Source organism: Capsella rubella, unplaced genomic scaffold (genome assembly GCF_000375325.1).
Source record: "Capsella rubella cultivar Monte Gargano unplaced genomic scaffold, Caprub1_0 scaffold_8, whole genome shotgun sequence".
Lineage (NCBI taxonomy): Eukaryota > Viridiplantae > Streptophyta > Magnoliopsida > Brassicales > Brassicaceae > Capsella > Capsella rubella.
Window position 1 is genome coordinate 3109912 of NW_006238916.1, and position 18981 is coordinate 3128892.

The window sequence follows — 18981 nt, forward strand, 5'->3', positions numbered from 1 at the left end:
AACAAAATAAGTGTTAAATTATGATTTGGAAGATAGATAAAATGACATAGAGTATTAAAATTTTAAAAGTAGAATGTTGTAATTTTAAACCAATGTAAAAAGGTTAAAAAGATATAAAAAGTTAAAAAGAAGAATGTTGTAAGTTAGTTACTTTTTACGTTAAATTTTATGTTCACTCGGATTTGAATTTAATTGGGTCGTATTTATAATATGATTACAAAACATTTCTTAAACATTATGCATTGTAGGACGTCAAAGAGACACTTTTTCGTCTTTGTGGATTTGATTCTTAAGTACTACTACGAATGCAACTGCACACTTGCCAAAATTTGATAACATTTACAACTTTTCCAAGACATGAGAAAACAAAAATATGTTGTTTAATTTATTCTAGGAAAATCCCCTAAACAAAGAGGAAAAGAAAAGAAATAAAATAAAACAGTGGAAGTAATAATGAGATACGAAATCTAAAAAGTATTAAGAGGAAATCAAGGACGGATACCTTGCAGAACAAGTTAATAAGCTCTTTAAAGTTCTAAAAAAAATCAAGTGAGTAATGAATTATCAAATGGGCTTCCTACATCTCTCCATAATCAATGTTATCATTACAATCTTCTTCATCAAATGCAATCTTTATTATGTTATTTATGAGTAACTGGTTCGTATTTTATCTCCTAATTATTTCTTCACTATAACATACTTTATTTTTTTTCGTCTTAAATTGTGTTTGTATAGAACACCTGTTGAGTTTTAGCTTCATTAGTCGTTGAAAAATCCCTACTATAGTAAAAGAGAAGTACAAGTGTATTCTCGGGTCGGTTTTAAAAAAAAATTAAACCCGATTTCATTTCCGGATCTTTCCATTATTTGTTTTCGTTTTCGTATTGGGCTTTATTTCGGGGTTTTAGGAAATAAATTATCCCGCAACATTCCTTATATTTAGCAACTAGATTCGGATCCGCGCTACAGCGCGGGGGAAAGTTACCGGGTTTTTAATATTTTGTACGTTGCGGGATAATTTATTTGTGTTTGCTTTACTTTATTTTGATTATTAATTAAATTCTATCATTTTTAGATTGTATTTTTTGTGTTGGTTTCGAATATGTTCAAAATTATTTAAATTGTATGATTTTAGTTGGATTGTTAATTTTAGAACAATATGTGACATATATACATGTATAAATATTATACTATGAATCATTTTTAAAGTTTAGGGATTGACCCGCGGTACACCGCATAATCATATATACATGATTTTAACTTGGACTTTTCATGCAGTTTTGTAAAATTGCAAATCTCTAGAATAAACAAATAAAGAGCCAATGATTTCTTATTTCTTATCGTGTTAAAATGTAAAATCTGTGTTTATGTTACAATTTTCTGGTAGCAGAAACTTATTTATATAGATAATATTTTCTTAGAGTTAGGTTAGCGTTGAAAAAAAGATTAGCTTTATAATCAAGCCAGAAATTCGAAACTATTGCCAAATAAATATATTAAAGATGGTTGAAAATGAATTATCCCGTAATTGGTGTGAAGATCATAGTTAATATAGGAGAAAACTATACATCTAAATATTAATATAAGATATTTAAGGAACATTTTGTTTTGAAATATTATGGATAATTTGATAAATATTTTATATTTAATTTATATTTCTGATTTTTAGATTAATTTGTTAAACCAATATACAAAATCATACATTAATGTATTTTTCCTTAAACAAATTAAGATTAATGTACTTTCCAAAACCGATATTGATGGTTTAATTTGGTAGATTTCGAAATAATATATATGGAAACTGGTATTTAATATCTTTAAATTTTTAGTAAGATCCAATTGAAAAATTTCGGGTTAATTTTTTTAAAAAACCCGACCCAAGAAACTTTTGTACTTCTCTTTTACTATAGTAGGGATAGAATCAAATGACAATATTTCCCCCGTATCTCCAAGATTAAGCTACAGCCACAAAATTATAACATAATCGGGTCAGAAGCCCAAAGTAAATGATATTATTTAACATAACAGTTACTATTATAATTAAAAAAAACAAGCCCGCTATTTTATTGTACTCGGTTCTGTTTGTGGAAATCAGAAAACAACAAAAAAAATATTTGGTTTTAACACAAACGAACATACATAATTACAGTTCCCAAACAAAATTTAATAACCGATTCATGTCTAATATTTCCAAACTTAAAAAAATCAAACAGTGTTGCAAATATTACACAAAACTTTATAACGTTCAAAAACAGTTACAAACCAAAATACCCTCAATATATTGATATATGATTACCAAAACGCAACCTAGAAACCAAATATCCCACTTTCCCATTTTTAATAAACCGAAAATGGTCCACTATACTAAAACCACACAATTTTTACTTATTGAAAATATATTCTTGATTGTTTGTTTAACACCGGTCTACTTAAGCTACCGTATTTTATAAAATTTAGTGTTAACACTAAAATGTCGAATATGCGTCTTCATTCAGTAGGGAAAATCGAATACAATTAAAATCCTACAATTCGAAACAAGAACAAATTTATCGTGCAATATTTCCAAAAAATTAAAAATTAAAAACAGAATCAACACTTTTCCTCCGCGCTGTAGCGCGGGTCAGGACCTAGTTAATTGTGTATAGTACATGTCGATGTATGGGTTTAAACGGAAGTGCGGTAGAGAATCATAGAGAAACATGTGTTATTAGGTTCCCACCATATATAGATATAGATGTTAATATCGTGGGTCTTTTTTATATGTTGGTCCGAAAGTTGAAAAATGATTTGTGGGTTTCGGACGGATTGTTGTATTTTTTTGTTTATATATATAGATTAGGGAGTTATCTCTTATTCTAGAGTGTCAATCTAAGCATCCACATAACCAAACACTATTTGATTCATTAAAAGAAATTTAAAACATTCATCTAGTATATACCTACCATCCACATTAGTAATTATGATGTCTTAAGTATTAAATATTAATAGAAGTAATATAATTTTAATTTAAGCTCTCCCACTAAAATGTATTTATTTGTTTCTCTTCCATTGGTGATCTTTTACATAAGAGTGTCTTATCCGGTGGGAAGGTTGTTAAAGGGTGAGGATCTGGGTTCGAAGAACGCCATGCGCACCAATAACCTACCTGGTTGGCCAGGAGGCTGCGAGCAGTGGGCTGCGTAGTTTGGGCCCACAGGAGAGAGGTTAGGGTCGATGCGCTGCAGCGCTTGTAGCTACCATGTGGCGGGGTGTGCCATGTGGTAGGGGTTCCCACGGGATGGGTTGTTTCAATTTCTTCCAAAAATTCCCGCTAAAAAAAATTTCCCGCCAAAAATTTTCAACCAAAATTTTTCCGCAATTCCTTAAAAAACCTTAAATATTTTTAAATCCCTTAAAATCCTTTAAAACCCCTTGTAAATCATTAAAAGTCATCCAAAACCTTTCAAAACTTGAGTAAACCTTTTAAAACCATTGTTAATCATTTTTATAACATTTATAAACATTTGTAAATCCCTTTAAACCCCTTATAACCGTGATAAATTATTTAATAAAAACTTTTGTAAACTTCTAAAACCCTTTAAAAACCCATGTAAATCCTTAAAAACCATTCTATAGAACTTGTAATACCTTGAAAAACTTTTGTAAACCCTTTAAAAAATTTTGTAAACTTCTAAAACTCTTTTAAATCCCTTGTAATTCCTTTAAAACTATTTTTAAATCCTTTTATGTCTTTAAAAACATTTGCAAATCCTTTTAAAAGCACTTGTAAATCCTTTTACAAAACCTTTAAAAATCCTTGTAAATTTTTAAAATCTTTTAAAAATCCATTTAAAACTGTAACAAACTTATAAAAACCATTGTAAATCATTTAAAAACCATTCAAAAACCTTTGTAAGCTTCTAAAACCTTTTAAAAACCATTACAAATCTCATAAAAACCATTTAAAAACGCTTGTAAATCCCTTTAAAACCCCTTGTAAACCCCTTTAAACCTTTTAAAGACCCTTTAAAAATTCTTGTAAACCCATTCAAATATTTGGCGGGAAAATTTTGTAAATGTTTTTTTTTTGTGGGAAATGTTTTGCGGAAATTTTTTTGGCGGGAAATTTTTTGGGGGGGGGAATTTTTGGAAGGAATATTCCTTCCTTTGGGAAAGAATATTCTTTCAATTAGGAGTAAAATGACCATTAAAATTTAAGAGAGGACAAAAATGAAATGGCAAAAAAAAGGGCATTTCTAAAAGAGGGTATCAGAAAAAGGTTATTGGTATCAATTTCGCTAATTATTTTATCGTAGCAGATTCAAAAATATTGTTCTTACCGTCTCAAAATAAGAAAATCAAGCTAAATATACATATTTATGTTATTTTTAAAAGTATGTATTTTAGCACAAGATTATTTTTGTTATGTAATTATCAAATCAATTGTTCTTAACTCTCTCTTACCTCCAAAAAAAGTAATATATTTTCTTACAACCACAATCATTATATTTAGTTTGGGATTCAACATATAATAATATATAAACATCATTACTATCTTTATTAACATCAAATTTTATACTTGATCTTCTATATATAAAAATATATATTCAATTTTCTATATGTTCCGTACTACAAGGAAGAACAATTATAATTAAAATTATAAATATAACTTAAATTAAGAGGAATATAAAAAGAGATTAAAAACAAAAAAGTATTCTATGGGAATTGTTGTATAACTTTTAATTTCATTTCATATGATATTATAGAAATATATATAATTTGTTACTTTCAAAATAATTTAGATTTTAATTACAAAATATTTTAGGTTAGATGTTAGTTTATATGGAAAAACTTAAATTTTTTTTTTGAACATTATAGTAAATTTTCATTTTTATCCTTAATAATATATTGTTTGACCAAAAATGCTCAAAAATTTTAAAGAAATTACTATCAAAATTGAACAACAATCCCGGAATGTTACTATCAATATTGTCTTTGTTTTTTTTTTTAAATGTTCTTGCATGGGATGAAAACTCAATTAAGATATCATTGTAAGAGTTGGATTAAAAATTTGGTTTAAAATTTTGTTTTCAATTATATTTCTTTTTTGTTTTACGTACTTCTTCATTTTTCTTTGTTTTCTTTATTTTTAAATGTATAATACATATGTATAATAATATTTCATGGATATAAGAAAATTATTTTATCGTTGGGATTCAAAAATATTGATTCCCGACTATCGCACAATAAGAAAATAAAGTTAAAGAAACCATCTTCACTCTTTTACTTTGGATGTTTGTTTCTTTCTCACATATTTATGTATATTCATTTTATTTTCCAAAGTATGTAATTATTGTAACAAACAAATTTTTTGTTATATAATTATCTAACCAATGTGTAAGACAATATTTTAAAAATAATGATCATTATATTTAGTTTTTGATTCTAATTTTAATAATATAAATAACATTATAATGTTTTAATTTGAATTTTATACTTGATTTTCTATATAAACAACAATTTGATATTCAGTTTTCTATCTATTATACTACAAGGGAATATAAAAAGACATTAAAAATAAAATTATTCTTCGGGAAAGTTACAACATAGTTTAGAATTAATTACTAAATAATTTAGGTTATGTGTAAGTTTATATGAAAAACTTAAAAAAAAAATTTGAATATTATTATCATTAGCAATATTATTGTTTTACCTGAAAATGCTCAAAAGTACGGGAGAAAATTAATATAAAAACTGAACAATAAATAAATGAATAAATGCAAGAGATATGGATGTATTCTTCTATTGTATGATTTAAATAAATAAAGTGTAAAAATATCATTGATATCTATATATATAAAGTTAGCTTTTTCTCTCTTCTCATGATGCCACCTAAGCATTCACCTAAGCCACATTTTTGTTTAAACATTAAAATAAATTTAAAACATTCATTTAGTGCATATTTATGTTACTTATTTAACTAATAGAAAGTTTATATAAATAAAAAAAATTATGTAAAAAAATGAAATGTTAAAATAAGAAAAACAATACTTTAATTATTTTATTAGTGGTAGTAATATAATTCAACTTTCATTTTAAATTGATCATAATTTAATATTTTAAATATGTTGCTGAGTTTTAGAATGGAAGTAAAATTTAAATTTATGGTAGACTAAAACAACATTTATGTAATTGTATATATAAAATTATAAAGAAGAAAAATAAAATGAAAGTGAAATATTAGTTTATAACATGATCAAAAAGAAAAAAAATGATATTTCATAAATTGAATCAAGTGCTTTTAATCCAAATTTGAGTATTGAAAGATAATAATTAAAGAGAAAATAATTATAATATTTTTTGAAAATCAATTAAAAAAAATATTACAATATGAATAAAAATCAACGAAACAAAATTATAAACCTGCCGCGCGGAGCGCGGGTCAATTGCTAGTTATACTATATAATTAACTTAATATACAACAACCTGCACATGCGCGGGACATTACCTAGTAAGTAATATAATAATAATATTTATAGTAAAATTAAATAAAACAGTTATATATCTACAAAGTATTGAAAATGATTAATTTTTGTTTACTTTATATGAAATAATTGAGTTTCAATAATTAGGGTGAAAAAATATCATAAATCTTAATGGCCACTAAAACTTAACACATGGAAAAGAAGACTCTATTCAATCAAAATTTAAAGTGTTATAATTTATAAACACCAAATTTGCCCCATCCTTAACAACATATTTACAACAACCATTGGTTGCAACTGTTGAATATTTTTTACATCATGCCCATTGGAAGTAGTCTTATTTACTCAGCCTATTTATTTTATTTTCAGTTAAATGGTTCGACAGGCCAGTCAAATTGTATTTATTCTAATTAAAAGGCTTGCTAATAGTTTTATGATTTTTGGGCCTAAATACAAAACAAGAACATTTATTCTATATAGATAGATAGATATTCATCTGAAACCACCTCAACCGAGAACACAACCGATTTTAAGCACAAGAAAAATGAAAAAGCTACAAGACACAATGAAAACACTAGGGGAAACAAATCAGTGAACTCGCCAACCAAAAAAAAAGTAGTGGAATCAAAAGAATAACTTGGGCTACAAGAATTGAAAACTTTTGAAATATAAGGTTTTAACACCTACTATTGGGACAAAATTAAAATTTGAAAAAATCACAATAAATATTTCAAATAAAATCTAATATAATTTTTTTTAAAACAATCCATATGAAAAATAGAATAACAATAAATGAAAACAATAAAAAAATTAATAAAAAAACAGAAAACAATGAACTATTAAAATATAAAAAAAAGAACATTATAAACTTCTCGCCCATAGTGCGGCTCAACAATTAGTATATATATATATGAGCAAGTAAAGTTTGATACGGACCTTATGATAAGTTTAACTGTTTAAGTAATTTAATAGTAGACTGGTCTTGGTCAATAATTAATAATATGGCCTTTGAGAAACTTATTTAATAATCAATAAAGGGCCAATGAATGTTTCAATGCTTACATGCATCTAGGCATCTAGCTAGTATTCTAGTGTGTGTGTGTGTCTGTGAGTAATGCCACTACTGTTTAATAATTTATGATACATGATGTATTCACAATTAAAAAATATATTGGTTTAGAATCTTTAGACCATATGGTAAATATATTTAAACTAATCAACCTAATTAAACATAATATTTAAATTGATTTACTAGTTTCACATTTCAAATTTAAAGATATGTTAAGTAGTTACACACTAAAAGTTACACCCTATTATCACAGATCACTATCGTACAAAAAAAAAATTAATATTTATGACATCTTCTTTAACCTAAGCTAAAAAATTAATATTTATGGTATTGGTTTGTGACTTATAAAGAATATAGATGATTTTAATAAAATCATAGATTGTATGTAAATGAAGTCATCTAAAAGATGATAACCTGTCAATTTCTCATATACTATTTGAAGATGATAGTCTCTTCTTTTGTAAGGTTAACAGGGAGCAATGTGCGGTTATATTGGACATTCTAAAAAGGTATGAGTCGGTTTCAGGTCAACAGATAAATTTCGTAAAGTCGTCGATACAATTTGGACATAAGGTGGAGGAGGCTACCAAAATTGGCGGTTCAGGAGGTTCTTGGAATTACAACCATGGGGGGAATGGGGTCTTATCTAGGGTTACCAGACAGTATTGGAGGTTCGAAAACCAAAGTATTTTCATTTATACATGACCGGCTAGATAACCATATCAACGGATGGTCGGCGAAATTGCTTTCTAAGGGTGGGAAAGTGGTGATGATTAAGGCTGTGGCATCAGCATTACCTACGTATGTGATGTCATGCTTCCGATTACCAAAAACGATTACAACTAAGCTAACCAGTGTAGTAGCAAAATTCTGGTGGAGTACAAACGGTCATCCAGGGGGAATGCATTGGTGGGCTTGGACGAAATTATGTGATAATAAACAGTTGGTTGGTCTAGGATTCCGGGATGTTCAAGATTTTAATTCAGACCTTTTGGCTAAGCAGTTGTGGAGACTTATGGAGTTTCCTGATTCACCTTTTGCAAAGGTGTTCAAGAGTCGATATTATCGGAATTCGAATCCAATGGAGCAGATTCGATTACTTCCCCTCGTATGGTTGGAAAAGCATTATTTCAACTAGATCTTTGATGAATAAAGAACTTATTAAAAGAGTTGGGTCAGGAGAGTCCATTTCTATATGGACTAATCCTTATTTCAGCTCAATTCCCGAGACGAGCTTCTAGTAATGGGTCGGTTATGGACCCATCTCTACAAATAAAAAAATTGATTGATCGTCAAAGGAACTCGTGGCATATGGATTTACTTACAGAACATTTTGATTCGTCTGAGATCTCCTTAATTAATGCTATCCCTGTTGGTAGTAATCCAGTGGCGGATTCCTTAGGGTGGCATTTTACAAAGAATGGAATATATACAGTTAAGTCGGGGTACCATACAGCAAAAATGGTGGATCCTCAGCACTTTAAACTTGTAGTCTGTGAACCTGAGCTTCACCATTGTTTGCTAAGGTTTGGAAGTGTAACAACCGTGATTTATTTTTTTGGGGGTGTCGATCGACACCGGTTGTGGGTGTCGATCAACACCACAATCTTTGGTCGGACCGGGTAAAAATATTAATTGCGAATTTGATTGGTTTGGGTTTTTCAACCCTAGGGGTCATGTTTAAAAGAAGAAAGGTCGACCTAAGTGTTGTTTTAGCCGTTTTGATGTTGTTATCAAAGTTTCAAGAGAGTGAAAGTTCCTGAGGTTTTCTGGAGGAGTTTAGTGGCTGTTCTTGGGTTTCTAGGCTAAAGGAAGCGAGATCTTGTAGTTGTGGTGTTAGGAGTGTCTTGTGTTGCTGTTTTTGGTGTGTTTTCGTCTCTTGTCTTCTATTGCAAAAGGTGAGTGCGTGACTATGGCTGATCTAAGCATGTTTAACCCTTCTTATGTGTGTTTGATTGATTTGGATGGCTGGATTTGTCTTGTGTGGCCATGTTTGTGTGTTTTGGTTGCTGTTATTGTATGTTTGATTGTTAGGGCTCATGGCTGGAGCTTTGGAGGTGATGGATTCGTTCTCTAGGGAGTTGAGAGGCGATTTCATGGTTTCTGCGGGGTCGGTGTCGCTCGACACCAAATTTCTGGACAGTTTTTCTGGACAGCGAGTAATTGGTGTCTTTTTATGCCTAGTTTGTTTGTTTTGCTTAATTTGATGCATGTTATATTGGTTTAATATGCTTGTGTGTATAGCCCAGTAGATGGGGGGGGATCGCTTCACTGAGTATTTGTGATAATACTCATGCATCTCATTGTGTTTGTGGTGCAGGTATAGTGTGATCCGTGGAATCATGGCGAGGAGAGGAGGATGATCTAGAGTCTCGGTGGTTATGTTTATGAATATGTTTAGTTGTTGTTGGAATATGGTTTAGAGGCATGCTAGGTTGCTGGTGTAAATTGTGGTTATTGAATAATTGATTAATTAATATTATGATTAAATGGTGTTGGTTTAATATGTTTTCAGTGTGCATGATGGTTTATTGTTGAGTTAATTCAGTTAGATAAATTAGTGGGTATGGGACTATTAATTAATGAATTAAAAAAAACCGCGTCGGGTCTTTTCAGGAAGGTACGTTGTCCACCTAAAATTAAATATTTTATGTGGCAGTTGTTATCTGGGTGTATATCGGTGTCAGCTAATCTACGGAGGCGGGGAATCAATATTGACTCCAGCTGCGCGAGGTGTTGTAACCAGATGGAGATGGTGAACCACGCTATCTTTGATTGTCTTTGAGCTCTAGCTAGTATACCTATGGGTCCAAAATTTTTTCCGTCAGATTCTGTATATGCAAATATGGCTTATCTTTTTGGGTTTAACAACCCTGTAGATGGGGATGCTAGTTTTCCTTGGATATTGTGTTACATATGGAAAGTCAGAAATACAAAAGTTTTCGAGAATTTAGACGAATGTCCGATGGATGTTATTAGGTTAGCGAAGGATGAGGCTACGGCCTGGAACCATGCGCGAATTGAGGAGCCAGAACGGGATACTATTAATAATAGCAGGAACGTGAGGACTACTGGATCAGGAGGTGAATTATATCCCTTGGTGGAAGGGTATCAGTGCTATTTAGATGGATCATGGAAGGCTACAGACCAGTACGCGAGATTAGGATGGTATTGTAAGCAACCACGGAGTGCACCACCACCTATGGGGGACCAAACTACCAGACGGAGTCTTTCTCTCCTCCATGCAGAAGTAGAAGCACTTGTCTGGGCGATGCGATGTATGATTGAACATAATTTTCGCGAGGTCAAGTTCTACACTGACTGTTCTGACTTGGTGAAGATGGTGTATTCTCCTACGGAATGGCTGGCTTTCTCTACTTACTTGGAGGATATAAAAGTTGACAGGGAAGAATTCTCATATTTTTCTTTGTCTCTTATTTCAAGAAATGCAAATGTAAAAGCGGACTATTTGACACGCAAAACATGCGTTAGTTTGCAAGTTGTTAAATTTGTAAACAATGTTCCGTCAGATTGGCTCATTTGAGTTTATCTCTGTATGAAGTTGACAAAAAAAGTATTTTTAGACAAAATATTTGTAAATGAGGGTTTCTTTTCCTACCAACAAAGTTGATTTATTACATGTCCAAGAAAAACAGAAGAGGTATTTTTTAGTTTTATCCCTGCAAAACTAAAACTGCATTTACTTATTACTCTGCAAAGTCGGTTAGCGACTGATAAATCGTGAATTTGAGTCTGCCAACAATGTTAAAATAAGGTATTTCATTTATCCTTAAATAAAAGGTCAATGAATTTAAATCAATCATTGTTTAGAGTATAGAGTAGAGTAAAAAATACCATTAGAGATGATTTTACTCTTAAATATAAAGTTATGAATAAGATATAGAGTACAAGTGGAGATGCTCTAAAGTAGTGCTCTAGTGGGCTATTATTTGTAAGGTAAATTACTAAATTAATCCAATTTTTCTGGTTGACCCGGTTCAGTCCTTTTTTATTTCGTTATATTTTGTCATAAATATACACATAAATTACACACACACACACACACATATATATATATATATATAATTTTACATATGTTTCATATATACCGTATAAATACTTTATAAAAACCTTATAAACCTTTATAAAACCTTTAAGAAACCTTGTAAAAATGATTTTAAACCTTTTAAAAAATATAACTAATTATTTGAATATTGATAAAAACTCCTTATTATATTGATGAATTTTTTATAAGGTTGTCCATCCACTATGAGAGGGTATCATTTGACTATAAATGCCGATCAATATTTCTCAATCAGTTATCAATCCAAAGATCATAGAAGAGGCAATGGCGACAGATAAGCCACTGAGATTAGTTGCAGATGCTTTCAAGGAACTGGCAGCCATCGTTAGTTCACCAAACCCGAAGGTGTCGATTAAACAGTACTCTGATGCGTGTTCTCTCTTCACAAACCTATTTGGTATTCTTGAAACAGCCTTCAGGTTTGCCAAGATAGACTACCTAGCTAAGGTATGCTTAGTGAATTTATTTATGAAAACTTTCGAGATGCGATATCTAAAAATTCTCTTATTCTCTAAGAACTCGCGCGTATGTATTGTAAGATGTTGAAATCTAAAACGAAGTCGAATATTGAATTGAATTGGACTGCCTAATGAAAATATTGAAATTTTGGTGTGTGTGTGTATTCAAGGTTAATGATCTTGCCAAGGCATCAAGCTCAATATCGACATTACAGCTAATGGTTGACATAGATATTAACTCGGGCTGTGAAATGAAAAAAGATAGTCACACAAGATGCCTTTTGTGGACAAAGCGTGTTCTTGAAATGGTCAGGGTTCTGTTCGAAGAGATAATCGCAACTAAGTAAGTGTTCTTCTTGACTCTTTATATTATATATATATATAGCTATTTTAGTGTGTTAATTGCTTCTATTTTACTGTGTTAATTGCTTCTTTCTTATTCTTTGGTTAAAATGCTTTTTGAATATGATTCACAGTGCTGATAGCTCCCTGAAGGATGCGGCTTTCAAGGCTTACAATCAAGTGTTTGCTAACTACCATGGACAGGTTCTTCAAGCCTCTGCAGCTACAGCAATGGACTCTCTCGCCTCAAGGAGCACTCTACTTCTCATGATCAATGAAACTGGTTAGTCTATTTTTAAAAATGGTTTTGAAATAGAAATTCATGAACCTTAACATGATATATTTTGTTGACAAATTTTAGATTCCAAAGAGACGGCATTAGTATTTTCTTACATATCGTTAACGTTGACCTTTTTGATGTGTGATGACACATGACAATACTGAAATTTTATTTGGTGAATTAGTCAAATTCTGGAATTAAAAACAAAAAAAATCTCAACAAATAAATTTCTAACTTACAGTTTAGTTTTAATTTATGTAAAAAATGATTCAGTCAAATCTTAAAAAAAATAATTGATTTAAATATCAGATTTTTTTTTTTAGAATTACCACTTTTGGTGTACCCTTTTCAAAAATACCCCTCTTATCTACCCATTTTCAAAAATATCCCTATTTAAATATTAAAATTCTAAAGTTTTATATGGTTTATATGGTACTTCTACAGAATAACTACTACTGTGAGAGTTTTTTATAAGGTTTTTAAAAAGTAATTTTTACTCTATTTCTGAAAGATATATAACATTTTATACACATACAAAGGTAATTTGTGTGTATATTTATAAGTTTACGCATATTTGCATAAATTTCAACATTTTAATGGTTTTTTGATAAAGTTTGAAAAGGGAGTGTTTTTAAAAAGTTATATTTGAAAAGGGGTATTTTTGAAATTCTCTCAAGATATTTAAGAAATCTACGTTACATGGAAACTCTTTTCGAAGTGCGTTTCCCGTTTCAGAAACAGAAACTCTTGGAAACTCGGAAACTACCTATGGAAACATGATTCTTAAAAATTTACATTTGGAAACTCGATGGAAACTCTCGTTTCCGTTTTTAGATTAAAAAATATAATATATAAGATATATATATTGTGATTAAAAAAGAAAGATTGTATCTATCTCTAATAAAAAGATGTATAATTTCTATAAATATAAATTATGGTCCTAATCATATGTGGGATGTTGGAGGTGATCAACTTGATTCACTAAATGAGTTTAATCTTAGGAGACTTGAGTCTGAAAATCTTTCTCTAGACTAACCTGATTTAGAGGCTGTTTTATTTGATAAAAATGATAGCGGCGATACTGGTCCAAACATTTGAATTTGAGCGTTTTAGTATTATCTTTTAGAGTTTTGTTTAACTATTTAGTATTTATGTTTTCAAAAATTCTTTCTTTTTTTAATATGGATTTTATATTTGGAATTTTAGTATATATATATATATATAATTATATATACATACGTTTCCAAAACGTTTCCATTCCTTAATTTTTAAAAATTGTCGTTTCCCGTTTCCGAAACGTTTCGTTTCCGCGTATGCGTTTCCGTTTCCATGCAAATATATTGGTCGAAATAAGTTGGAAATCATTTTTATTATTATTTTTACTAATAAATAAAATCAGTTTTGGTTTTCGAAGTTAAAAAATATATATTTCCAACTTCTTACAGTTGTTTTTGCATATTGTCTTTTAATTTCTAACGAAAAAGAAAGAAATATAATCAGTTTTGATCTCCAATATGTTTCTGACGATTCAATGTTGTTTTATTTCTTTATGGATTCCTTTACAGAGGAGACAGCTAAGATATATATGCAAAGCTATGTTACTGCATCAAAACCAGTAACTAAGTACGTCGATGACCTCTTCCTCTCAAAGAACCTTGGTATTGATTGGTGAAGACCCTGAAAACTTACATGTCCTTGGCCAGTTCCCCATTATTTTCACTCTTTAATAGACTATGAATCTATCAACCCATGTAATATCAATATCGCGTCCAAAAACTATTGTTATTTCATGAACCGATTTGGTTAAGTTCAAATAAATCATCGTTATAAAGCGCATATAGATGCTATGTCAAAGCTCTGCATACTCTCACCTATAAATTGTTGTTATATTACTAATCGATGATAGCTTCTGTTGGTGCCGTATTTAGCACCTACGTCATACCGTATCAAACCGGATTGAGTTTAATTGATTAAACCGGAGAATAAGCCCTTCAAGACAAACCGACTTATTAGATGATAGTTTTCCTAGAATGAAAAGGGTCTTAATCTTTTATATAAATAGGGGGCTTTGTCCCCTATGAACATCCATCGAATCATTAATACAAGAGCCCTAGTTCTCTAATCATCTAAACCCTAGTTTGTTCTTCAAGCAACCTAATCTTCATCTCAATCATGTGTTTGATCGAACTTCAAAAAGAGATAATCTAGTGAATTTGTTCCCATCTTCTTAACAAATTCATTGTGCGAATTCTAGATTCTACAGCTTCCTATTGATTGCGTGGATTGCAATATTTATCTTGCAATCAACTTTTGACTTAAAATATGTGCAGTAAACAGCTTGTCCCATTTTTCTTTGTATGTCAGCTAAAGTGCTCTCAACTCCTGAAAAAAAACACAATAATTTGAAAAGTTATGAAATTTAAATTTCAACTTAATTCCATACTATATTTATGTGTATTTTCATATTTTGTATGTAGTGGACTGTATAAATGAAATTACCTTCATATTTTGGCACACACAACGCAAAATCAGTCACTCATAGTGTGTAATGCTTCTTCAACATGTCTCCAAATGGAAAGAGAGTTAACTTCTATTTCACCTCCTCTTTATATGTGCTCCTAGTTGAAGTTGGGTCCGGTTACACTCAACTAGCGTAGGGTTCTCAGGTTAGGAAAATGGAACAAGTTGGAAGTCATTGTCATCATTGTCACTGTTCTTTTTTATTTCAATCACCTTCTGCCACAATTATTCCTTTTTCCCAAAAATCATAAGTCCTAGACGGATTGAGTCACCTCTTTCCTTAATTGTTATTCATTTTTCCGTTGCTAGGAACATAGCGCATAACGATGATTTCCTTATCAACGACTCAAGGTATATGCAGAGCCGTGGCTATGAAGGCATTTGCCTTAAGCCCCCAAAATATAAAGATTTTTTAAGGTCCCCAAATCTTAAAAGATATGGTGTATTAGAATTGTTTTGATTGAATATTTTAGTAAATGACTATAGATTCAAAAAGCATTAGGAAAATAACCATGAGTATTTAGGTAACTAACCTGTTCGAGAGAAGTGAAAAATCAAAACTGTCATCAAGCAAAAAACAAAGATATAATAGCGTATTGTAATATTTAAAAAGAACATGTTATACAATAAAAACATCATGGTATATTTAAGTGACAATTTTAAAAATACCCCTTTTGGATATTCCCTTTATAAAAATACCCCTGTAAGGGGAGCATTTTTAAAACTACCCCTATTTTAGTGCTAAAAGACGATTATGCCCTTGTTTAAGTTAACCTAAAAATCTTTTAATTCACTCTTCTCTCTCTCCGGCAATAAAGAATTTGTCTCTCTCGACGGCTCCGGTGAGAATCGTCTGTTTCTCGACTCCAAGCTCAGACTCCTCATCGGCGTCGCTGGTTGAGGACTCCTCGTCGTCGCCGTTTGGGATTTGTTTCAGACCTGCAAATCAGAGAATTGAGGTTTTATTACTCTGAAATGGCTACAATTATTCAGGGATGGCTTGTATCACGTTATTGAATTTGAGCTTAGCTTTTGAATTTCTAGTTTTTGGTACTTTAGTTGCTGTTAGGAATGGCAAGAATTTCGGTTCAATTTAATCATTCGTGTCTTTCATCTTTCAAATGAATTGACTAAATTCCATTGTTTCGGTTGTTTAGGTGATTTTGTAAGTTCCTTGTTATCATCTAAAGCCGCAGTCTCATGCTCAAATCTAGTTGGATATAAAGCTCATCTGAATTGGAGAATAACACATGTTGGATTAGTGTATTACGTACGTGAGAGAAACTGGTAATTATGGAGGTTCTCTTGATGTTTTTCTTTGTATTTTTAATGGGTGATGGAGCCACATGATGGGGATTTGAATATTGGTGTTGTTTCTTTTTCTTAGTGGGTTGTCCTAAAAGAAACGTGATAGAATACCAATTTGTTGTTGTTGATTTAGGTTGCAGATAAGTGTAGAGAACAATTGCATAATAATGTGAAGGAGGAGGCTGGAGTTGTGGCTTCCGAAGAGTGGAAAGAGAAGATGGTGAAGAGTTTTCAGAAAATGGATAAAGAAGTTAGCCAACGAGAGTGTAACTTAGTTGTTAGTGATGAGAATCAAAGCAAATTACAAATCCACGTCTTAAAAAACTTAGGGGATGTTATTGGATTCTAACTTATAAAGAATTTAGATGACTCTGCTAAAATCATAGATTGGATGATTTTAAAGGATTGTTTGAGATTTTTATATAATCTTGTTGATTAGTTTTTTAAAAGTCTTGTAAAGTCTCTCAAACAATCTCTGTATTTATAAGATACTTTTCATGACTTTATTTTGTAAAGAAGAGTGTTTAAAATCATAAACCAATAACATAAAATTTTAATTCATTAACAATCAGAGATTCTTTTGTTTTAATTGAATAACACAGAACTTTTAATGACTTTGTAAAACTCTGTATCCAATAACCTCATATTTATGGAGATTTTGAATGACTCTTTACAAATCAATAACTAATAACACCAAACTTTAAAAGATTTTTGTAAAATCTTGATTGAATAACAACAGATTCTACCTAACATCTAAAGTTATTAAAACTCCATATAACTCACAAACCAATAATTTTGATGATATATCCTAAGAATTATACACATTTACACAAAAACTTATAGACCATCGGATTTGTTCGGGGTTTTTTGGGATTTTGGATAATACCCGATCGGGTTTGGGTATCAAAAACTAATAAGACCTAGACCCATTCGGGTATTTTCTATTCTCGGGTATAGGTTCAGTTCGGCTTTTTTTTATCGGATTTGGGTATTTTGCCCAGACATTTTTCATACCATGAAGTGTGACCACACAATCCTTCAGCTGTTATTAGATCATGCAGGTTAACAGATTTGAGAATCTAAACAAAAATCATATGTTATTTAATCATTATCTTTAAAATAATTATAACAATCTTATTGTTTCTATGATTTATAAATACTATTTACAATCTTATATTATTCGCTTAGTGATTTGTTTTTAGATTTTAAAATTCATAGTATCTTTTGAATGGATTTAAAAGTTTTTTTTTTTGTCAACTTGATTTGAAAGTTTTAACTTTTGTTTTTTTGTCTTTCGATCAAAAGCCTTTGTATTTTGTCTTTTGATCAAATGAAGAAACTTTTTTTCCTTTGTCTTCTAACTATATAAGAATGAATTTTGATCCAAAGGCTTTTGTATTTGGCTAAACCAATTTATTTAAGAGTGTATTTCATAAAAGGTAACTTATGAGAATCGATATATAAAAAATGTAACAATATAAGCAGAGGCCGAGTCTCCACTTATTTTGTCCAAAAAATGACAAAAGTAACCAAATAAAGTAAGTTTACCAACCGGAGGAGTATGTAAATCAGTTTCAACTTTTAAGTTACACATGGACTGAGATTTACGCTTATTCTGTTACGTATGTACTGTAGTTTTTAATGGTTTATGAAAGTGTACTAAGTACGAGTCCGAGTTTTTGAATAGATTTTTGAAAGGTGTTTGAAGGTTTATGATGTTCAGAAACAAATGGATGAATTCACTATTGTGATCTACGGGAGATGGCGATGTTGTGAAGAAAGGAAATGGAAGATCGAGCTTTTGAGTTTTTTATTTTTTGTTTTTTTTGTTCGTTCTTCCAGATCTATATCGGCAGTGATGATGCTCTTTATGATCATGTGGATGAGGTTTCTTGGATACCAATGATATATTCTGTCCAAACAACGTTTCCACTCAATCTTAAGTCTCTCATGTTCATCTTGGATAAATGATTGTTATCCATATGTCCACATTTACAAAGACACACTCATTTATACTAAACTATATAAATAAGTGAACACATGTTTTGATAACAATCAGTTGAATGAAAATTTTAAATTGATTCATATTATGTCCGCGAAGCTAAAATCCACGAAACTAAAGTTAACAACCCAAAAAAATGTTTAGATGTCCACCAAATGCAGAGCATTATCAAGAGTCCATTTATGCATAAAGTCGTGTTATTTTGGAATGAAGATGTCCATTGAGCATAGTACATATCTATAGTCCATTAGAGTCCAATATGCATGATTTGTTAGGCTGAGTCCATAATCAGATATCTATTATTAAGCATGTCTAATTTAGTAGGAAGTGAACGAGTGGACATATCCACATGGACGTAGTACGAAGTAAACTAAAAACATGAAGTGAACAAAAACGGATAGGAGAAAAAATCTGAGAATAAATACGAAGTGAACATATACGAGAATCAATAATT

The 18981-nt window shown here is 30.5% G+C and overlaps 1 protein-coding gene and 1 long non-coding RNA gene across 2 annotated transcripts; both read left to right on the forward strand.

Moving 5' to 3' along the window:
• The first annotated feature begins 11868 nt into the window (after positions 1 to 11868).
• On the forward strand, positions 11869 to 14533 carry LOC17874912 (accelerated cell death 11). The gene is made up of 4 exons (XM_006279685.2): positions 11869 to 12064; positions 12246 to 12418; positions 12552 to 12700; positions 14263 to 14533. The coding sequence occupies exons 1-4, from the start codon at positions 11882 to 11884 to the stop codon at positions 14367 to 14369; spliced, it is 612 nt and encodes a 203-aa protein (XP_006279747.1). The 5' UTR covers positions 11869 to 11881; the 3' UTR covers positions 14370 to 14533.
• A 1401-nt stretch (positions 14534 to 15934) lies between these two features.
• On the forward strand, positions 15935 to 16946 carry LOC111828626. The gene is made up of 2 exons (XR_002832434.1): positions 15935 to 16504; positions 16659 to 16946. It is a non-coding gene; the product is annotated as an uncharacterized LOC111828626 (long non-coding RNA).
• The last annotated feature ends 2035 nt before the right edge of the window (positions 16947 to 18981 follow it).